This window comes from Cavia porcellus, unplaced genomic scaffold, assembly GCF_034190915.1.
Source record: "Cavia porcellus strain 051 isolate PalLab524CR breed Dunkin Hartley unplaced genomic scaffold, mCavPor4.1 scaffold_7, whole genome shotgun sequence".
Lineage (NCBI taxonomy): Eukaryota > Metazoa > Chordata > Mammalia > Rodentia > Caviidae > Cavia > Cavia porcellus.
In genome coordinates this window covers 60,125,573-60,142,296 of record NW_026947490.1, presented here as the reverse complement: position 1 = coordinate 60,142,296, position 16,724 = coordinate 60,125,573, and the positions used below count along the sequence as shown (strand labels likewise).

General features: G+C 36.1%; 2 protein-coding genes across 2 annotated transcripts in view; both read right to left on the bottom strand.

Annotated features, from left to right (window-relative positions):
* The window catches only part of LOC134476733 (coiled-coil domain-containing protein 7-like), a 40,899-nt gene extending 32,247 nt beyond the window's left edge, over window positions 1–8,652 (bottom strand). The window contains exons 1-2 of the mRNA XM_063252417.1: window positions 8,541–8,652; window positions 6,694–6,810 (exon numbers count right to left, since the gene is read on the bottom strand). Coding sequence (XP_063108487.1) covers window positions 6,694–6,810; window positions 8,541–8,640 — 217 coding nt within the window. The 5' untranslated portion in view covers window positions 8,641–8,652. The remainder of the gene's footprint in view (window positions 1–6,693; window positions 6,811–8,540) is intronic.
* A 1,614-nt stretch (window positions 8,653–10,266) lies between these two features.
* Window positions 10,267–16,724, bottom strand: part of Ccdc7 (coiled-coil domain containing 7) — a 262,433-nt gene continuing 255,975 nt past the window's right edge. Inside the window, exons 36-37 of the mRNA XM_063254066.1 lie at window positions 10,735–10,818; window positions 10,267–10,307 (exon numbers count right to left, since the gene is read on the bottom strand). Coding sequence (XP_063110136.1) covers window positions 10,267–10,307; window positions 10,735–10,818 — 125 coding nt within the window. The remainder of the gene's footprint in view (window positions 10,308–10,734; window positions 10,819–16,724) is intronic.

Sequence of the window (16,724 nt, the reverse complement as noted above, 5' to 3'; positions counted from 1 at the left end):
CGATCAGAATTACAGCAGACTTCTCAATGCAAATCCTAAAGTCATAGAGACCTTGGAGTGAAATGTTTCAAGTCGTAAAATAAAATAAGCCCTCATTAAAATTATCTTTCAAAGTTGATGGAGAAAGAAGATATTTCCATGAATACCTAAAGAAATTCATGGCCATCAAGTCAAAAAAATTCTTAAGAATATCCTAGAAAGAATGAAGATAACAATGCCTATAAGCCCAACAATGTGATCAATCAGACAAGACAATAAATTAAATATAATGGAAAGAAAGAAAAACAACAGCAGGAAAATAGCATAATTGCAAGGATAAGTCAAAACCTATTAGTTATATTCATCTATTCATGAATCAAAAGAAACATTAGCAGAATGGGTTAAAAAACAAGTTCTAATAATATGTTGCTGATAAGAAATGCATTTAACCCCAAATGAAATTCATACACTAAAAATCAAAGGATAGAAAACAATCCTTCATCCAATAGGAATCCAGAAAAAGCAGGAATGATCATTTCTAAATAAAATGGATTTCAAGCCAACACTGCTCTGTTCAGAAGAGACAAAGAAGGTCATTATATACTGATTAAGAAATCAATTCAACAGGATGAGATAACAATAATAAATATTTATGCACCAAAAGCACCAAATACCATGCACCTATCTCCATAAAACAAACATTAATGGACATGAAAAACCAGGTAAGTACCCATACCATTATAATGGGGACCTCAATACCCATTGTCACAAACAGACAGATCAACTAGACAAAAAGTCAACAAAGAAATACTAGAGCTGAACCAAACCTTTGAAAAACTGAACTCAATAGACATCTACAAAGTATTCCATCCAGAATCAACAGAATACACACACCATGGGGCTTTCTCCAAGATAGAGGCCCATAGAGCATGTGTAAACAAGTGAAAATGCAAAGGACTGGAAACTGTCCCATGCTAACAGTGCAACAAGACCTAGAATCTATGGAAAAAAGTAACATAAAAAGTATGTAGAAATTAAACTATACATACTTGAATAATCAATGGGTCACAGGTGAAAGTAAAGAGGAAACAACAATTCCTACAAACAAATGACAATGCCACTATGACATACTGGAACCTATGGGACACCATGAAAGTGGTCTTAAAGAAGATGCATATAGTGGTAAAATCCCACATCAGAAAAACAGAGTGAGCTCAAAGAAATAAGCTAATGATGAACAACAATGTTCTAAAAAAAATTTCAAAGCCAAAGTTAGTATGAGGAAGGAAATAAATTATCAGAGCATAAATTAATTCAATTGAGACAAAAATCAATGAATCCAAGAGTTGTTCTTTGTGATATTCAATAAAATAGACAAATATTTAGCCAGCCTAAACAAAACATCAAAAGAAAAGATCCAAATTCATCAAAGTAGAAATGAAAAGGGAAAAGTCACAATGGGTCCTTAGAAATCCAGAATACTTGGTAACTACTTTCAGAACCTGCACTGTAACAAAATGGAAAACTTAGAAGAAAATGGACAGATTCCTACACATATCTTCATAAGGCTGAATCAAGAAGATTTTCAAAGCCTGAGTCAGTCAATGAAGTTGAAATAATTTTAATAATAACAAAACTGTCAAGAAATGACTAGGTCCCAACAGAGTGATAATAAAATTCTAGAGAACAAATGCCAATGCTACTAAACCCCTTAATAAAATTGAAAGAGAAGCGGTACTGCCAGTGTCATTCTTGGAAGCTGACACTACCCTGATGCTAAAATCAGAAAAGGACCTGACCAAAAAAGAGAACCACAGGCCAATATCTTTAATGATACAGATGCAAAAAGTCCTCAACAAGATATTGGAAAATAGAATACAGCAAATGATAAAGAATGTGTACCATGATCAAGTAGAATTCACTGCAGTGATGTATGGATAACTCAACATACAGAGGTCAGGAGGTGTATTGTATTTACAGAATCAATGAGAAGATTTGCATGATATACCAACAAACATACAGCAAACATTTGACAAAATCCCAAATCTATTAATGATAAAACCCTCTTAAAAATGGAATAGAGGGTCCTTATTTAATCTAATAATGGACATCTATGACAACCCATTAGCCAATCTCATATATAACTGGAAAAAAGCTGGAAACATTTATTCTAGACTCAGGAACAAAACAAGGATGCCCACTATTACCACTCTTGCTTAACATAGTTATTGAAACATTAGCCTGACCAATCAGATAATAGAAAGAAATAAAAAGAATATAGATGGGAAAGGAAGAAGTTAAATTATCATTATTTGCTGTTAACATGACTTTCTATTTCAAAGACCCCAAAAACTCCAGCAAAGGATTTCTAGAATTAATTAAATTTGGTACCATATCAGATTACAAAGTCAACACAAAAAATCAACAGAGTTTCTGTACATTAATAACAAACTCACTGAGAGAAAAAGTAGGGAAAGACGCCTTTCACAGTAGCATAAATAAATGAAGTATTTAGAAATCAACCTAACCAAGGCAATGAAAGACCTCTGCAATGATGAACATGACTGGGGCCATGGTTCCTGGATGAACAGGAACATGGCTATCTTTTCCAGATTAGAGGAGCAAATTAAGTTCATGAACCAAAGGTACCACTGTATGGTGAAAATGGCTATACATACAAAACTGTTTTGTCTATTTAATGCAGTCCCAGTCAAAATACCAATAATATTCCTCACAGACATTGAGAAAGCAATCCTAAAAATCATATGGAATCAGAAGAGACGTAGAATAGCAAAAGCAATGCTGGGAAACAAGGGCAAGGCAGAGGACATCACATTCTCTGATTTAAAATTACATTATAAAGCTACACTGTTAAAAACAGCATGGTATGTCAGAAAAACAGACTCATGGATCAGTGGAACAGAAGAGAAGATGCAGAAACAATACCCAGCACATTCAGCTACCTTATCTTTGCCAAAGGACTAAACACCTTTTCTGGAAGAAAGATAGCCTGAATTTTCATATGTTGAAGACCTAGATCCATATCTCTTACTGTGCACTAAAGTAAAATTGACATTGTTAAAAAAACCTAAATAGTGAAATGGAAACAGCCTGCTAGAAAGTAGAATAGGTAAAACTCCTAAAAAACACAGGTGTGGGCAAGGACTTTATGAGCAAACCTGTGCTTGTACAGTAAATATTACAACAAATGGGGTCATATAAAATTAAAAAAAATTCTGCACAGCAAAGGGAACCACCAACAGAGTGAACAAACAATCTATGGAATTGGAAAAACATTGGCAGCTACTCCTCAGACAGAGCACTAGCATCTAAAACATATAAAGAACTAAAAAAAAATTAGATCCCCCAAATATAGAGGCCTAATTTAAAAAATGGACATCTGAAATGAATAGACATTTGTCAGATGAAAAATTACAAATGGCCCTTAAATACATGAACTTATCTTCAATATCACTGGTCACTTGAGAAATATAAATTAAAATTCATCTTATGCTAAAAAGAATGTTTATCAACAAGAAATCAAATAATAAACAGCGCTGGTGAGGCGGGGGAAAAGGAATCCTTCTCTATTGTTGGCCAAGAGTGTAACTTGGTACAGTCACTATGGAGAATAGTATGGAGCATCCTCAAAAAGGTAAAATTAGAGGTGTCATTTGATCCAGTTATTCCACTCCTAAGTATCCTCCCGAAAGAGTTAAGGTCATCATGCCACAGTGATACAAATATACTCATGTTCATAGCAGCACAATTTACAGTAGCTAAATCCTGGCAACAGCCCATATGCCCTATCAAGAGATGAATGGATAACAAAAGTGGGGACTTGCATACAATGGGGTAAACTTAAAAGGATACTAAAAAGGATAAACTGGAGACATTTTTAGGTAAAGAGACGCATCTCGAGATCATAATCATAGGTGAAATAAATCAGACACAGACGTTTAACTATTGCATTATTTCTCTTATGTGACAAATCAAGTATAAATAAGGAACAAAATGGAGAATAGATCTTAAGAAGCAGGACGAACTTTTTCAAATAGGAAAGGAAATAAGAGGTAGGGAAGAGGGGAAGGAAGGGAAAAGGAATTCAAAGGTAAAAAAAGAATTGAAGGAAAAAACTGAAACAAGGCTTCTGTAAATGGGGAGGGGAAATAGAGAAGAGTAGGAGGGGAATAAAAAAAGCATGAAGGCCCCCCATTGGAGACCCCTCCTGGAAATCCAGGAGCCATTCTCATTCTCTTTATTTCCAATAAAAATTCTCCTCACCTCCCCCAAAATTTAAGATTGTTATGTGCATACAAAAATCCCACATGATGAATGATGATGAACAGGTACTGCAAAAAGGTTCAAAATGAACTTTAAGCAATATCTAGATTATATAAGGAGCTCCCAAAATGGCAAAATATAACCCAATTAAAAAATGAATAACAGAACAAAACAGACATTTCCTAAGAAAATATAGCCAACAGGTGCATGAAAAAACTGCTGAAGGTCACTGATCATCAGGAAGATGTTAATTAAAGCCACAAGGAAGTGTTACTTCATGTCAGTATGAATGACTATTACTCAAAACACAAAAGACAGCAAATGTTGGTGCTGATGTAGAGAGAAGGGCACTCACATACACTGCTAGCAGGAATTTGGATTAGTACAGGCATTATGAAAAGCATAAGTTCTTTTTATGCTTAAGTGAAAATTCCTCAAAAAATTAAAAATAAGAACTAGATGTGTAGTTCATGTGCATACTATTTGTCTAGTATACACAAGTCCCTGGGTTCAACCCCGAGTATTACAAAATAAAAAAAAAACTACTAAGTCATTCATCAAGGCTGCTGCTGCGTGTATATCTGAAGGAAATGATCGGTATTTTGAACAGACTTCTCCTGTGTTTATTCACCACAGATGAGAAGGAGTGATTGAAGTGTTTAGCTGATACAAACGAATGAGTGAAGACAATCTGGTACATACACACAATGGAATGCTATTAAGCCACAGACGTGAAATCCTGTAATTTGTGACAACATGGGTGGAACTGGAGATCATTATGTTAAATGAAATATATCAGGCATAGAAAGATAAGTACTGCATGATCTCACTTATATGTGGACTCTGCAAAAGGTGAGCTTGTAGAAACAGAATAAAATGGTGTTTACCAGAGGTTTGTGGTTATTAGAGTGGGAGGTCATCACCGTTGTAAACAGAGCATGGGGGGGGGCGCTGATCAACGGGTGCCAAGCTATAGTTCAATAGGCTTAAGAAGTTCTTATGTGCTATGGCACTGGAAGGTGAATACAGATAATAAGTATACACTGATATCTCAAAAAGTAGAAGAAAAGATTTTGTATGTTTACATGATAAAGAAATGATGAATGTTTGAGGAAATACATTTATCTTGATAAAAATGTTATGCAACATGTACATGTGTGAAAACATTACACCTCATTCATTCATAGAATTTATTTATTAATTAAAATTTAATTTAAAAGGTGTTGGGGTTAATTACATAGTAAAATAACAAATATGGGAATAAAATGAAAATAAAGTTGACATATCAATTAATATGTGTCAGAGTGGTCTAAATAAAATCAAATACACTTTTTTCAGATGGTTATACAGAGAAGTGTTTCCTCGCCAAATTCATGGTAAAATTTTAATTTTAATGTTCTTTCTGGAAGCAATCTGTAAGTATCTTTTACCATTAGAAATCCATCTATATTTAAACAAAAACTTCAATTCTGAGACTTTATTCCAAGTAAACAAATATACAAATATCCAAGAATATACACACATGGATACATTTAGTACTATTTAAAAGACTAAGAAATCTCAATGCTTTCATAGGACTAGTGATTGAATAAAATACTCTAAGTCTATAATCTCATTAAAAACAATAAAACCATTTCATTTTCACACATGTGAGGATTTCCTTAAGATATTGTTGGATAAAAACAGAAGATGAAAAGGTAAATAAAAAGCATGAATTTAAACTATTTCAGGCATCATATTATACTGCTGCTATGTGCATATTATTGCAGCACGACTAAGCCTTGGAAGCAGCTTATATATCCATCAACAGATGAAGAGCAAACGTGGTGTTTATGCACAACGGAGGATTAATTCAGCTATAAAGAAGGGTAAACAGAAGTCATCTGTAGGAAAATGGAGCCAGGCATCATGGTGCATGCCTGTAATCCCAGTAGCAAGGAGGCTGAGGCAGGAGGATTGCTGCCAGTTTGAGGCCAGCTGAGGATACATGATCAGTTCAAGGCCAGCCTTAAACTGCACAGCGAGATCCTATCTCACAAACAAACAAAACAAAACCCCAAAACATTAGAAAGAAAAAAGAAAAATGGATGTATCTTGAGACCATAATGTTAAGAAAAATGAATCAGACACATGAGCTTAAATACCACATGGGTTCTCTGAAAATAAATAAATAAATAATGTAAATATAAATAATATAGAAGATATATAGTGGCAAGTAGGGAGATAACTCCTTCTTAAATAGGAAGGGGATGAAGAGATGGAGGCAGGACAAGGTCTGGGAGGGAGGAGCTCAAAGAGAATTAAGCTATACTACATAAATATATCAGTTCCAATCACTCAGCACTGCAAATATGCACTAAAAATAAGTGAAAACAAACCAAATTACTATAAGTACTTAGATACTTATTTTATATATTCTTAATCTTTTACCTTCCTTGGGAAAGGGTGATAAATTGATCACTTTTGTTGGAAATTTACTTGGTGTGGCTTTCCTAGTACCTTCTTGAAGTTTCATTGATGTATCTTTGCTTTTAAGTAAGTTCACATCTAAAATACAATTTAAAAAGAAAATTGCATAAATATTCTGACTACTCACATACGGTGCTCCACATTTGGTATGTTAGCCTTTATTTCTGCATGTATATTTTTTCCCATATCTTAGTGAATGGCCACTAGTTTATCACTAAAGTTACTATAGTCTTTCATCATTTTCTCTTTTGTTTTTGCTCTGTGTCTTGTGATAGCATCTTCCTTACTTTTTTTGAGACTGTGTATCACTATGTAGTATAGGCAGGAATTGAACTGGCTTATGTAGTCCAGGCTGGCCTTGAACTCACAGCAATCGTTCTGCCTTGGCCATCTGAGTGCTGAGATTACAGGCATGCACCACTACGCCTAGTTCTTCCTTCATTTTGACCTTTACCCCGTCCTCATTTTGCTCTGTGCCATATATTTCATTCCACATTTTTAGGGTATATTTTAAAAGATACATTTAGAGAGATTGTTTTAAAAAGCAAATCTTTGTGTATAAGCTACTGAATCTCCCCTGCCTATTGCAACTGACATTTGTTAAATTTATTTTTTAAAATACTATTTATTATAAAAATAATAGATGTTACCATACAAAATTTCTATTTAAACAGAATTATAAACCTTATATTCTATAGTTTTGGCTGGAGATTAAGCAGAAGCCAGAGGCTGAGAGGTAAAGACCGTGAAGAGAATAAATTACTGTTGAAACAGAGGTCATGGCTATGATAGCCATTCACATTTATAAGATGACAGAAACTACAAAAAACCTGTAAGAACTAAAAACAGAAAATTTAAAACATGTAAGGAGGATGAGCTTATATTATCAAATTTATGTATATTTTATGTATTATTTGCATGAAAATATATGTACAAAATTGCACGAAGATATTTTGATGCACTTTCATATTAGGTGGAATGCAATTGACGATGTAGGTGGTCATACCCAATGACCTCTAATTTCAACAGCTATTCCAAATTAAAACACATTTTAATAGTTTTGATAAGGTTGTAAAAAAGTATATGCTAGAGACCAAAAATGGAGAAAAAATTTAACATGATAATTTTTCCCCAAACAGTTTGTATATGTGGTATGTATTTTTAATAAAATATAATTGACATGGTATAAGGTAGGATATAAATGAGAAGATTGTGTAGGGAATTCATCAGTGAAAGAAAAATTAAAAAATGAGACAACAAAAATTTTGGAAAATACACAGAACATTATTATATAGAGTTTATAACTTCAGATGATAAGATCTGAGAAAGGAGGGAACAGGATTATGACAGTATAGGAAGGGAATAATAAACATATTGTTAGTTTATATTAATCTTTGCTAGGATCTGAATGCTTGTGCCCCTCAAAATTCATGTGCTGAGACCTAATTACTCTGGGATGGTACAGGAACTGGGGTCTTTAGCAGGTAATTGAGTTCCATAGGCCCAGTTCTCATGAATCGGATTAGTACAACCATAAAAGAGGCCCTGGAGAACTGCTCTGCCCCTTGTCCTACTTGAAGACACAAAAAGAGGTGGCATCTACGAAGCAGAAAACAGCACTCAGCAGACGCTGCATCTTCCAGCACCTGGACCGCAGGCTTCCCCACCGAGGGAACAGGAAGAAATGGATTTCACTTTTTGAAATAGATTTTTCAGTTTAAAATAGTTCTGTTACAAAAGATAGCCTTTATATATTTTCTGAGTTTTTCTAGGTAAATAGATACATGGTTATACATTATTATTTTTACCTTGATTTTCCACAAACAATTTTGTTGGCAGTTTATGTAGCCCAGGGTGCTTGTAAGTATCTTTTTGAAGTTGTATGACGTTATTTTTAAATAAACTCATATCTAAAATAAAATTTAAAAACAAAAGTCATATAATGACACTATGACTTATTTATACATATTCTTAAAAGGCATATGTTAGTCTTCCTTTATTTGTAATTTTTCTTTCCACATTTTGAAGAGTGATTTCTTGCCTATTATTGCAGAATCTAAAAAGTGTTTTATTACATTCTCTTCTTTGCCTTTTGTTGTGTTCCTTTTTTTCTATGTAGTCCTTACTTTTGACCTTTATACAAGCATCAACTTATTTTGAACAAGAATATTCATTTTTATATTTGATTTTAACCTTCCTTTCAATTTCTTCCTCTTAACAATTTCCATCTTTTAAATTGTATCGGGAAATTGTTCATTACAACCTAGTTGCACATAAATTAATTAGCACAAAGGTTCTTAATAGGTATTTTATTTTAAATTCATTTGGTTTAAATGAGAGCATTTTACTGCTGTGTCTAAGACTATTATTTAATAATAACAAAGACTAATTTATTTAGCAACTCTGAATTAGAAAGTAATTGAAGGCACCTAAATAAAAATACCCTGAAAATTACAGACAAAAAATGCCTATCATCACCACCAAATGTCTTAGAGTGAAACAAAACAACAACAAAAAATCTGAATGCTTGGTTAAAACAATTTCATTTTTTCAACACCAGCTTCCCTCAGTTACAAAACGTTGCAGTAAATACGCAGTACCTAATTTGGTTTATTTTTCAGTAATAAAAGTAAGGCTTTATTGACATAACTGTAGCACTGAAAACCAAAGTTATAGAAAACTTGCCTTGAGTTTAATTCTATAGACACACACATTTTGGTGCTTGTATCTGAAGATCAAGTTCCCTGGTGAAATCTCCTTTCCTGGTTCACAGACTGCTCCTTCGGGTTTTGGACTTACAGCTGAGCAGAGGGAAGGTACATTTCGGGGATCACTTTTCTGAGGTACTCTTATGGTTTGTGTTTGGATGATCCCCCCAAAGCTCCTGAGCTCATAGGTGGGGCTTTTCAGAACTGGATGGACCTAGGTGTGTGACACTGGGATTAAGGGTGTGTGGTCGTGAATCAGTCCACTGATTGGAACTAGCATGGTTCTGGGTGAGATCGTGGAAGCCCCACTCTAGGTGTGTGTGGCACCAATCAACAGGCTTTCAGTCTGGGTGAAACACAACAGGAGGCTGGTTTTTGTTACTTACTGCTTTTTGGCTGCCTTACTATGGAGTATTTCTCCTCAATGATGCCCCTCTGCTGTGCAGTCAGCCAGCTACCAACTAGAACCCCTATACACTGTGAGGTAGAATAAACCTTTTCTCCTCTAACTTGTGGGTGCCAGGTATTTTTTCTCAGGAAGAGGAAAAATAAGTAAAATAGGCACCATTCAAAAATTCCAAGCTGTACCTTTCACAATCAACTCAGACAAAAAAGTTCATTACTATAGTCTTTCTAGGATCAAAGAACTGTGTGTGATATTGTTATCCTGAACTGAAAATGGTAGTGTAATTTCCAAGCAATACTATACAATTATAGGACTTTATTGAAGGTAAGACACTACAAATGTGTATGACAATTTAATTATTGATAAAGAATTGGTAATCAACTATAACTATTATAGTATTATTGTCATTATATTCATAAGTCAGTATTTCTGCTTTTTAAAAGACAGTGCAATGCTTCTATCTACGGCAGAGATAGAAAGTGAGTAGAAAAGCATTGGAAAGAGTTCCAGCAAACATATTCTTTTTTTTTTTTTTTTTGGTCTTTTTCCTTTTTATCGGTACCAGGGATCGAACTCACGACTGCCTGCTTGAAAGGCAGGCACTTGTGCTGCTGAGCTAAATCCCCAGCCCCTTCAGCAAACATATTCTAAGGTCATTAGGGAACTGAATTTTTATAGATTATTTTCTAAATATAAAAAAATTGAAATTAATAGTCTAGCTACTATACCATGATGGTATACATGCTAGACTGTAAGTATAGGCAGATATTAATGATGTATTTTACCTAACACCTAACATATAGGTACTATTGCCATTGTATATATATACTTAACTCTAAGAATACACATATAACCTAAATATTAGGCTTGCATACTTCTGGTTCTTACCTGGAAAACTCTTTAATCGTGTCTTCACTGGCTCCTTTGTTATACTTTCACCAACAGTAATTGCCAAGGGTTCTTTGTTAGTATCTAAGGAATTAAAAGGGATTTCAAAACTGATCAGAAGAGAAAAAGGTCACTACAAAATAGGAAAATAAACAATTCAATGCAAAAGTTATAAATACAGGGCCAGGGATTTAGCTCAGTGGCATAAGCACCTGCCTGTGCAAGCAAGTTCAATTCCCAATACAAAAAAAAAATTATAAATATGTATGCACAAATACTGGTGAATCAAATAAAACAAATTCTACTGGATATAATAGGTCAGATGAACATCAACACAATGAATGGATAAAATATATATGTATATATATATTTTGTCTTTTTCCTTTTTATTGGTACCAGGGATTAAACTCATGACTGCCTGCTTGCAAGGCAGGCACTTATGCCGCTGAGCTAAATCCCCAGCCTGATATATATATATTTTTAACCAAGGATTGAATTCAAAACCTTGCACTTGCCAGACAAGCCCTTGTGCCATTGAGCTAAATCCCCAGCCCCAATGTATGTTTCAGTTTGCCATAAAGAAGAATAAACTTGAGACATTTCTAGTAAATGAATAGTACCTTGTAATAGTACCTAGTACCTTGAGACTATATTTTTAAGTGAAATAAATTGAACACACATGTTTAAATATTGCAGTTTCTCTGGTGTGAGAAACTAAAAGTCTAAATAAGGATCAAAATATATAATTGATATTGTGAAATAGGAATTATGCATGTTCATGTTATCTTGGCTGTTTCAAGTTATTTACTTGTATCTTCAATTTCATTGACTAATAGTGGGTTATGTAGAATTTGTACAGCTTTTTTAGAAATTATTTTTGTTTTATCTCTATCTACTATTGATTCACTAATCATGTTCTTCATTATGGTTATCATCTCTAGAGTTATCTGTGAAATTATTTTTTTTTCCTACCATTCAGATTTTTATTAGCACACTTCTGAACTCTCAGCACTCAGGAGATTGAGGCAAGGAGGATTGTTGCAAATTTGAGACCAGCCTAGGTTACAAATGGAGCCCAAGGCCAGCCTGAACTGCATATCCTGTCTCAAAAAAGACAAAAAAATTTTCATCAATGAAATAGAGAGCTCTCAAGATCTGGCCATGGTGGGACTCAGGCAGCTTATTCACCTGCCCTCTTGGTAAGTGCCTGCGGCATGGGCCAGGAGGAGAACCAGAACTTCTGAGATCTGGCCATGGTGGGACTCAGGCAGCTTATTTACCCACCCTTTTGGTAAGCACCTGTGGCGTGGGCCAGGAGGAGAAATAGAACTCCCGAGATCTGGCCATGGTGGGACTCAGGCAGCTTATTCACCCGCTCTCTTGGTAAGTGCCTGTAGCATTGGCCAGGAGGAGAACCAGATCTCCCAAGATCCGGCCATGGTGGGGCTCAAGCAGCTTATTGTTCTGCCCTCTTGGCAAGCACCCACGGAGTGGGCTAGGAAGAGAACCATTACCTGTGAGCCTACTGTCATGTGGGTGGAAAATCAAGCACACTCCCCACCGCCTCCCCCTCCCCCAGCTACTGGGGATAGATGTCTCAGCATCTCTTGGGAGGATGACCATGTGAAGTACAGCAAATATGGGGGATTTCCTTCTATCTTCTGTTTGAAGGCAAAGGTTGTTTTCACTGTTTTGTTATGTTTCTTTTGCTTTATTCAGTACTCTCAATTGTTTTTTTTAATTATTTAAAGAGAAAGAAAGAAACAAACAAACAAACAAAAAAAAACCAAAAAAAGCCCAGAGGAAAAAAAAGGGTAGAAATAATACAGAATTACAGAAAAATAAACAGTAAGAAATCACTAGTTGATAAGTTACACTTGTCATTTTAGAAATAGTTGTTCAGGTTACAAAATGAAAGTATACAAAGTGACATTCAAATAGTGACACTGCCAACAATTCTGCTCAATGATCCAACAAAAACTTAGTAATATGGTTATCAGTCCTACACACTTGTTTTTTATCTTAAAGAGGGTAAGATTAAACATATCAAAACAGAACAAAACAGTTCATAAAGAAACAATTTAAAGAAATACATATTTCAAAACAAGTCCACTGGAGATCTTCATGTCTATCTTACTGTCTCTGGTTTTCTTCAAAATAGTTGCTCCCATCTTCACACACATTGAATACATACTGCATATTATAGAACTAATCAAATCATTACAGGATGATGAAGGCTTTTTTAGGTCTTCAAGACCTGATGTTGGGGAAGTCAATAATGACTACCATAGTGTCTCTCATTCTCTTCGTAGTAGCTGTCCTTATCCTTTATGTATGCTGAAACTGAACTTAAGAGACTAGACTAATATCACTCTGAACAGTGAATAATAGTATTACTAGATTTTATATCATAATGTTATAGAGTTAGCATTGGGTTTCTTAGTGTCTGTTCTTCAGAGTATCTGTTCATTACATTGTGTATTATATAATCTGTTCCTGTAAATAGTTTAAAAAATTCTTCCCATGTGTGAATTTCTACATGTATATCTATCCTCTCTGTATTATAGGGAAAAACAGATCATAACAAGACAACAAAACAAATTCCTAGAAAAACATGCAATGAAAAAGACACATAAGGCCACAATATTAGGTGATCTACTGTAGTTACTATGCTTTCTCTTGTTATTTTCAATAGACTTGTCCACATCATCAGGCTTAATATAGTTAAGCATAGTATTACATAGCTATTTTTATAAAAACACAACTTTGAAGATATTGTAGGACTTGAGAGTGGTTGATAATCAAAACTGGTATGGATATCTTTTATATCTTGTCATCTTCAGAGTAGTTGCCTCTACTTTTAGACTTGATATTATCGAGCATACCAAATTCAAATAAAATCAGTCAAGACAAAACTGCGGTCTAACAAACCAGATTCAAATAAGGTCAGTCATAGTAAGACAATGTAAGTAATACAGGGTTTCAGTTTAAGTTAATAGGAAATTAAGGACAGTTGCCATGGTATAACCTGCTATTTTTGGTTTAGATGTCTGTGCCCTCAAATCTGATATGAGTGGACAGACCAGAACAAAATAAAATCAAACTAAACAGAGTGATAAGACTACTGTGACTTTTAAATCCTAATAACACTATTAACAATTTTTTATTTTAGTGTATCAAGGCTATCTATATTAAAGATTATAGCTTACCATCTCTGCCTCATGTCTGCTACTCCACTTTACTGCTATAATTTGTCCACCTTACTCCCTCATTCCACTGTCGGCCCCATTCATTGAGGCCTCTCTTCCATTGTTGCTGGAATCCTGGTATCCCTTCCTCTCTCTCTCTCTGGAATGTCCTTCAGCATTCTTTGTAGAGTTGGGTTGGGGGCCATCAACTCCCACAGTTTCTCCTTGTCTTGGAAACATCTAATTTCTCCATTAATTTTGAGAGAGAGTTTTTCTGGGTAAATCAGTCTTGGTTGCAAATTATTTTCTTTCAGGGCTTGGACTATTTGCCCCCAGGCTCTTCTCGATTTGAGAGTTTGTGTTGATAAGTCTGTTGTTATTTTGATATTTTTTCCATTGTAGGTAATCTGCTTCTTTTCTCTGGCTGCTTTTAGTATTCTGTTCTTTTGGTGGATTTCTGGAATCTTGATTATTATATGCCTGGGTGTAGATCTGTTTTGGTTGTAGGTGGCTGGAGATCTGTATGCCTCATTTATCTGGATATCATTTCTTTTTCCTATGCTTGGGAAGTTTTCATTTATTATACTTGTGAATAGTCTTTGTAGTTCATTTTTGGTTACTCCTGCTTCTTCACTCACGTGCTTTATTCTAAAGTTATGTATCCTTTTGTCGTTTTCTAGCCTTTGGATTCTTTCTGGTTCCTTGTTATTTTTAAGAGGTCTTTTCTTTTGCAATCATGTATAATAAATCCCTCTTCAAGTTTCAAAAGGCTAACTTTAGTTTCTGTCAAGGCATTTTACCAGTTTTCAATGGAGTTTTTAGTTTCCTGGTAATCTTTTAGAATCTGTTTCATGTATCCTAGGTTATGTTTAAATTTTTCATCAAAGGTTTCTCTTTCTTTTCTAATTTCCCCCATTCTTCCATCTGTGTTCTCTTGGGAGAGGCTTATCATTTCTTTAATTAATCTTTTTATATCTTGCCTCACTTGGATCAGAAGTATAGTTTTCAATTCATCTATGAGGTCATGAAGGTATTTCTTTATGTCCACTGATGCTGTGTCTAGTATTGGATGATTACTGCACTGGTTCTATTCTGTATTTTCTTCTTCTGGGCTTATTTTCCCAGGTTTGGCAGCTGGAGATTTTAAAAAATTTCTATCTCTTGTCATGTTTCTGGTTTCTTTCAGACTGCTGCGTCCTGGGGGGCTCTCTGTATTGCTTAGGGTCTTTCTGAAGCATGTTGACTGGGGTTTTGCTGCCTTCCCCAATTTGCTGTTATCTGAGGTACATGCAGGGATGCAGGGACAGTGCAGGATAGCCTCAAGCCTCTCAGCCAGTCAATCCGCAAGTTAGGCTGTACCTTGTGGATGTCATAGAGTCGTGACAATTTTGTACCCGCTTATTGGGTCCTAACCAGAGGCGTAGCTCAGCCCCAGCAGACCCTGCAAGTTCTCTCTGTGCCAGGGGCATCTGACTGATGTCACTGCAGCACCGGGCTCTGCCCAACTCCAAGATGTCCTTCGCCAGTCCTCTCTGTGCCAGGGATGATTATCTGACGTAACCACGGTGCCAAGCTCTGTCCAACTCTGTCATGGCTTATATCTGTGTCCCCCAGGCCTCATGAGTTTGAACTGTGCATTTGTTATTCGTTCATTGTCTAGTGCTTGGATTGATGGTGTCAGTGCTCCACCTACATAGGGGTGGAACCAGGATGTGATGTAATGGCAGGAAGAAGGTGTGTCTGGCTCTTTCCTGGTTCTGGCTTGCTGTTGGTGGCTGCCATGAACTGCAGCCCAGCCAGGCCTGCCTGTCTTGGAGCCAACTAAGTGTGGACTGAAACCTCCAAAAACTGTAAGAAATAAACCTTTCCTTTCCCAACTTTGGGCTTCAAGTATTTTGTCTCAGCGATAAGTAAAAAGTAACTAAGACAAACTCCAAGATGTCCTCCACCAGTCCTCTCTGCACCAGGGGTGACTATCTGATGATGCCGCCGCACTGGGCTCTGCTCAATTCCAAGATGTCCTCCAGCAAGTGACAGCAGCCGTGGGACCCAATCCCTAGCAGTCACTGGGAATCAATGCAGTTCTTCCTCTTGGGTCCACTGCACACTGCACCACATGTCTTCATTGCACTCCGAGCACAGTGTGGATCAGTCAGAAAACTGCACGGTGCCCAGCTTCGGAGCCCAGGTGTATGGTCCTCTCGCAGTCTCCTCCAGCATGGCCAGGTGGCTCTGGCTACTTCACCGGGGCCCCAGGTCCCAATTTCCAGCTCTTGCTGAGAGGCAATATAGCTCTTCCCCTTGCATCTACTGCTGACTGTGCCATGTTCTCCCATTAAGGGCCCGGGATTCGCCAATTTGTGTTATCGGCAGCTGGAGTCTCAGTCCGACTTTGGATCCTCCAGGTGCGCCTAGTACAGTGCAGAACGGGTCTCAGTGAGCAGGTTGGGTTTTAGCTCTCCACCTGTGCTTTTCCTTCCTCTTCCTAGTTTTATTTTTCCCTTTGGTTACCGCCTTGTTGTTATCCATTTGTCTGGCTCTCTCCATGTTGTCTTTTCTAGCATCTGATCTGATTTCTCTGCAGAGACTCTCCATCCAGCCCCCTAGCAAGCCACCATTTTTTCTCCTCTCTCTCAATTGGTTTTAAAATGTTCTATTTTTGGTTTGATTTTGCTATACCTAATTGACTGGACAACTATTGTGAAGTTAAGGAGATATAGCATAGTACCTATTACTACTATCCCAGTATCTTACTGTGAAATCCTGTACCAATTTCACTGCATTGTCTCGATTGGCTTTGTT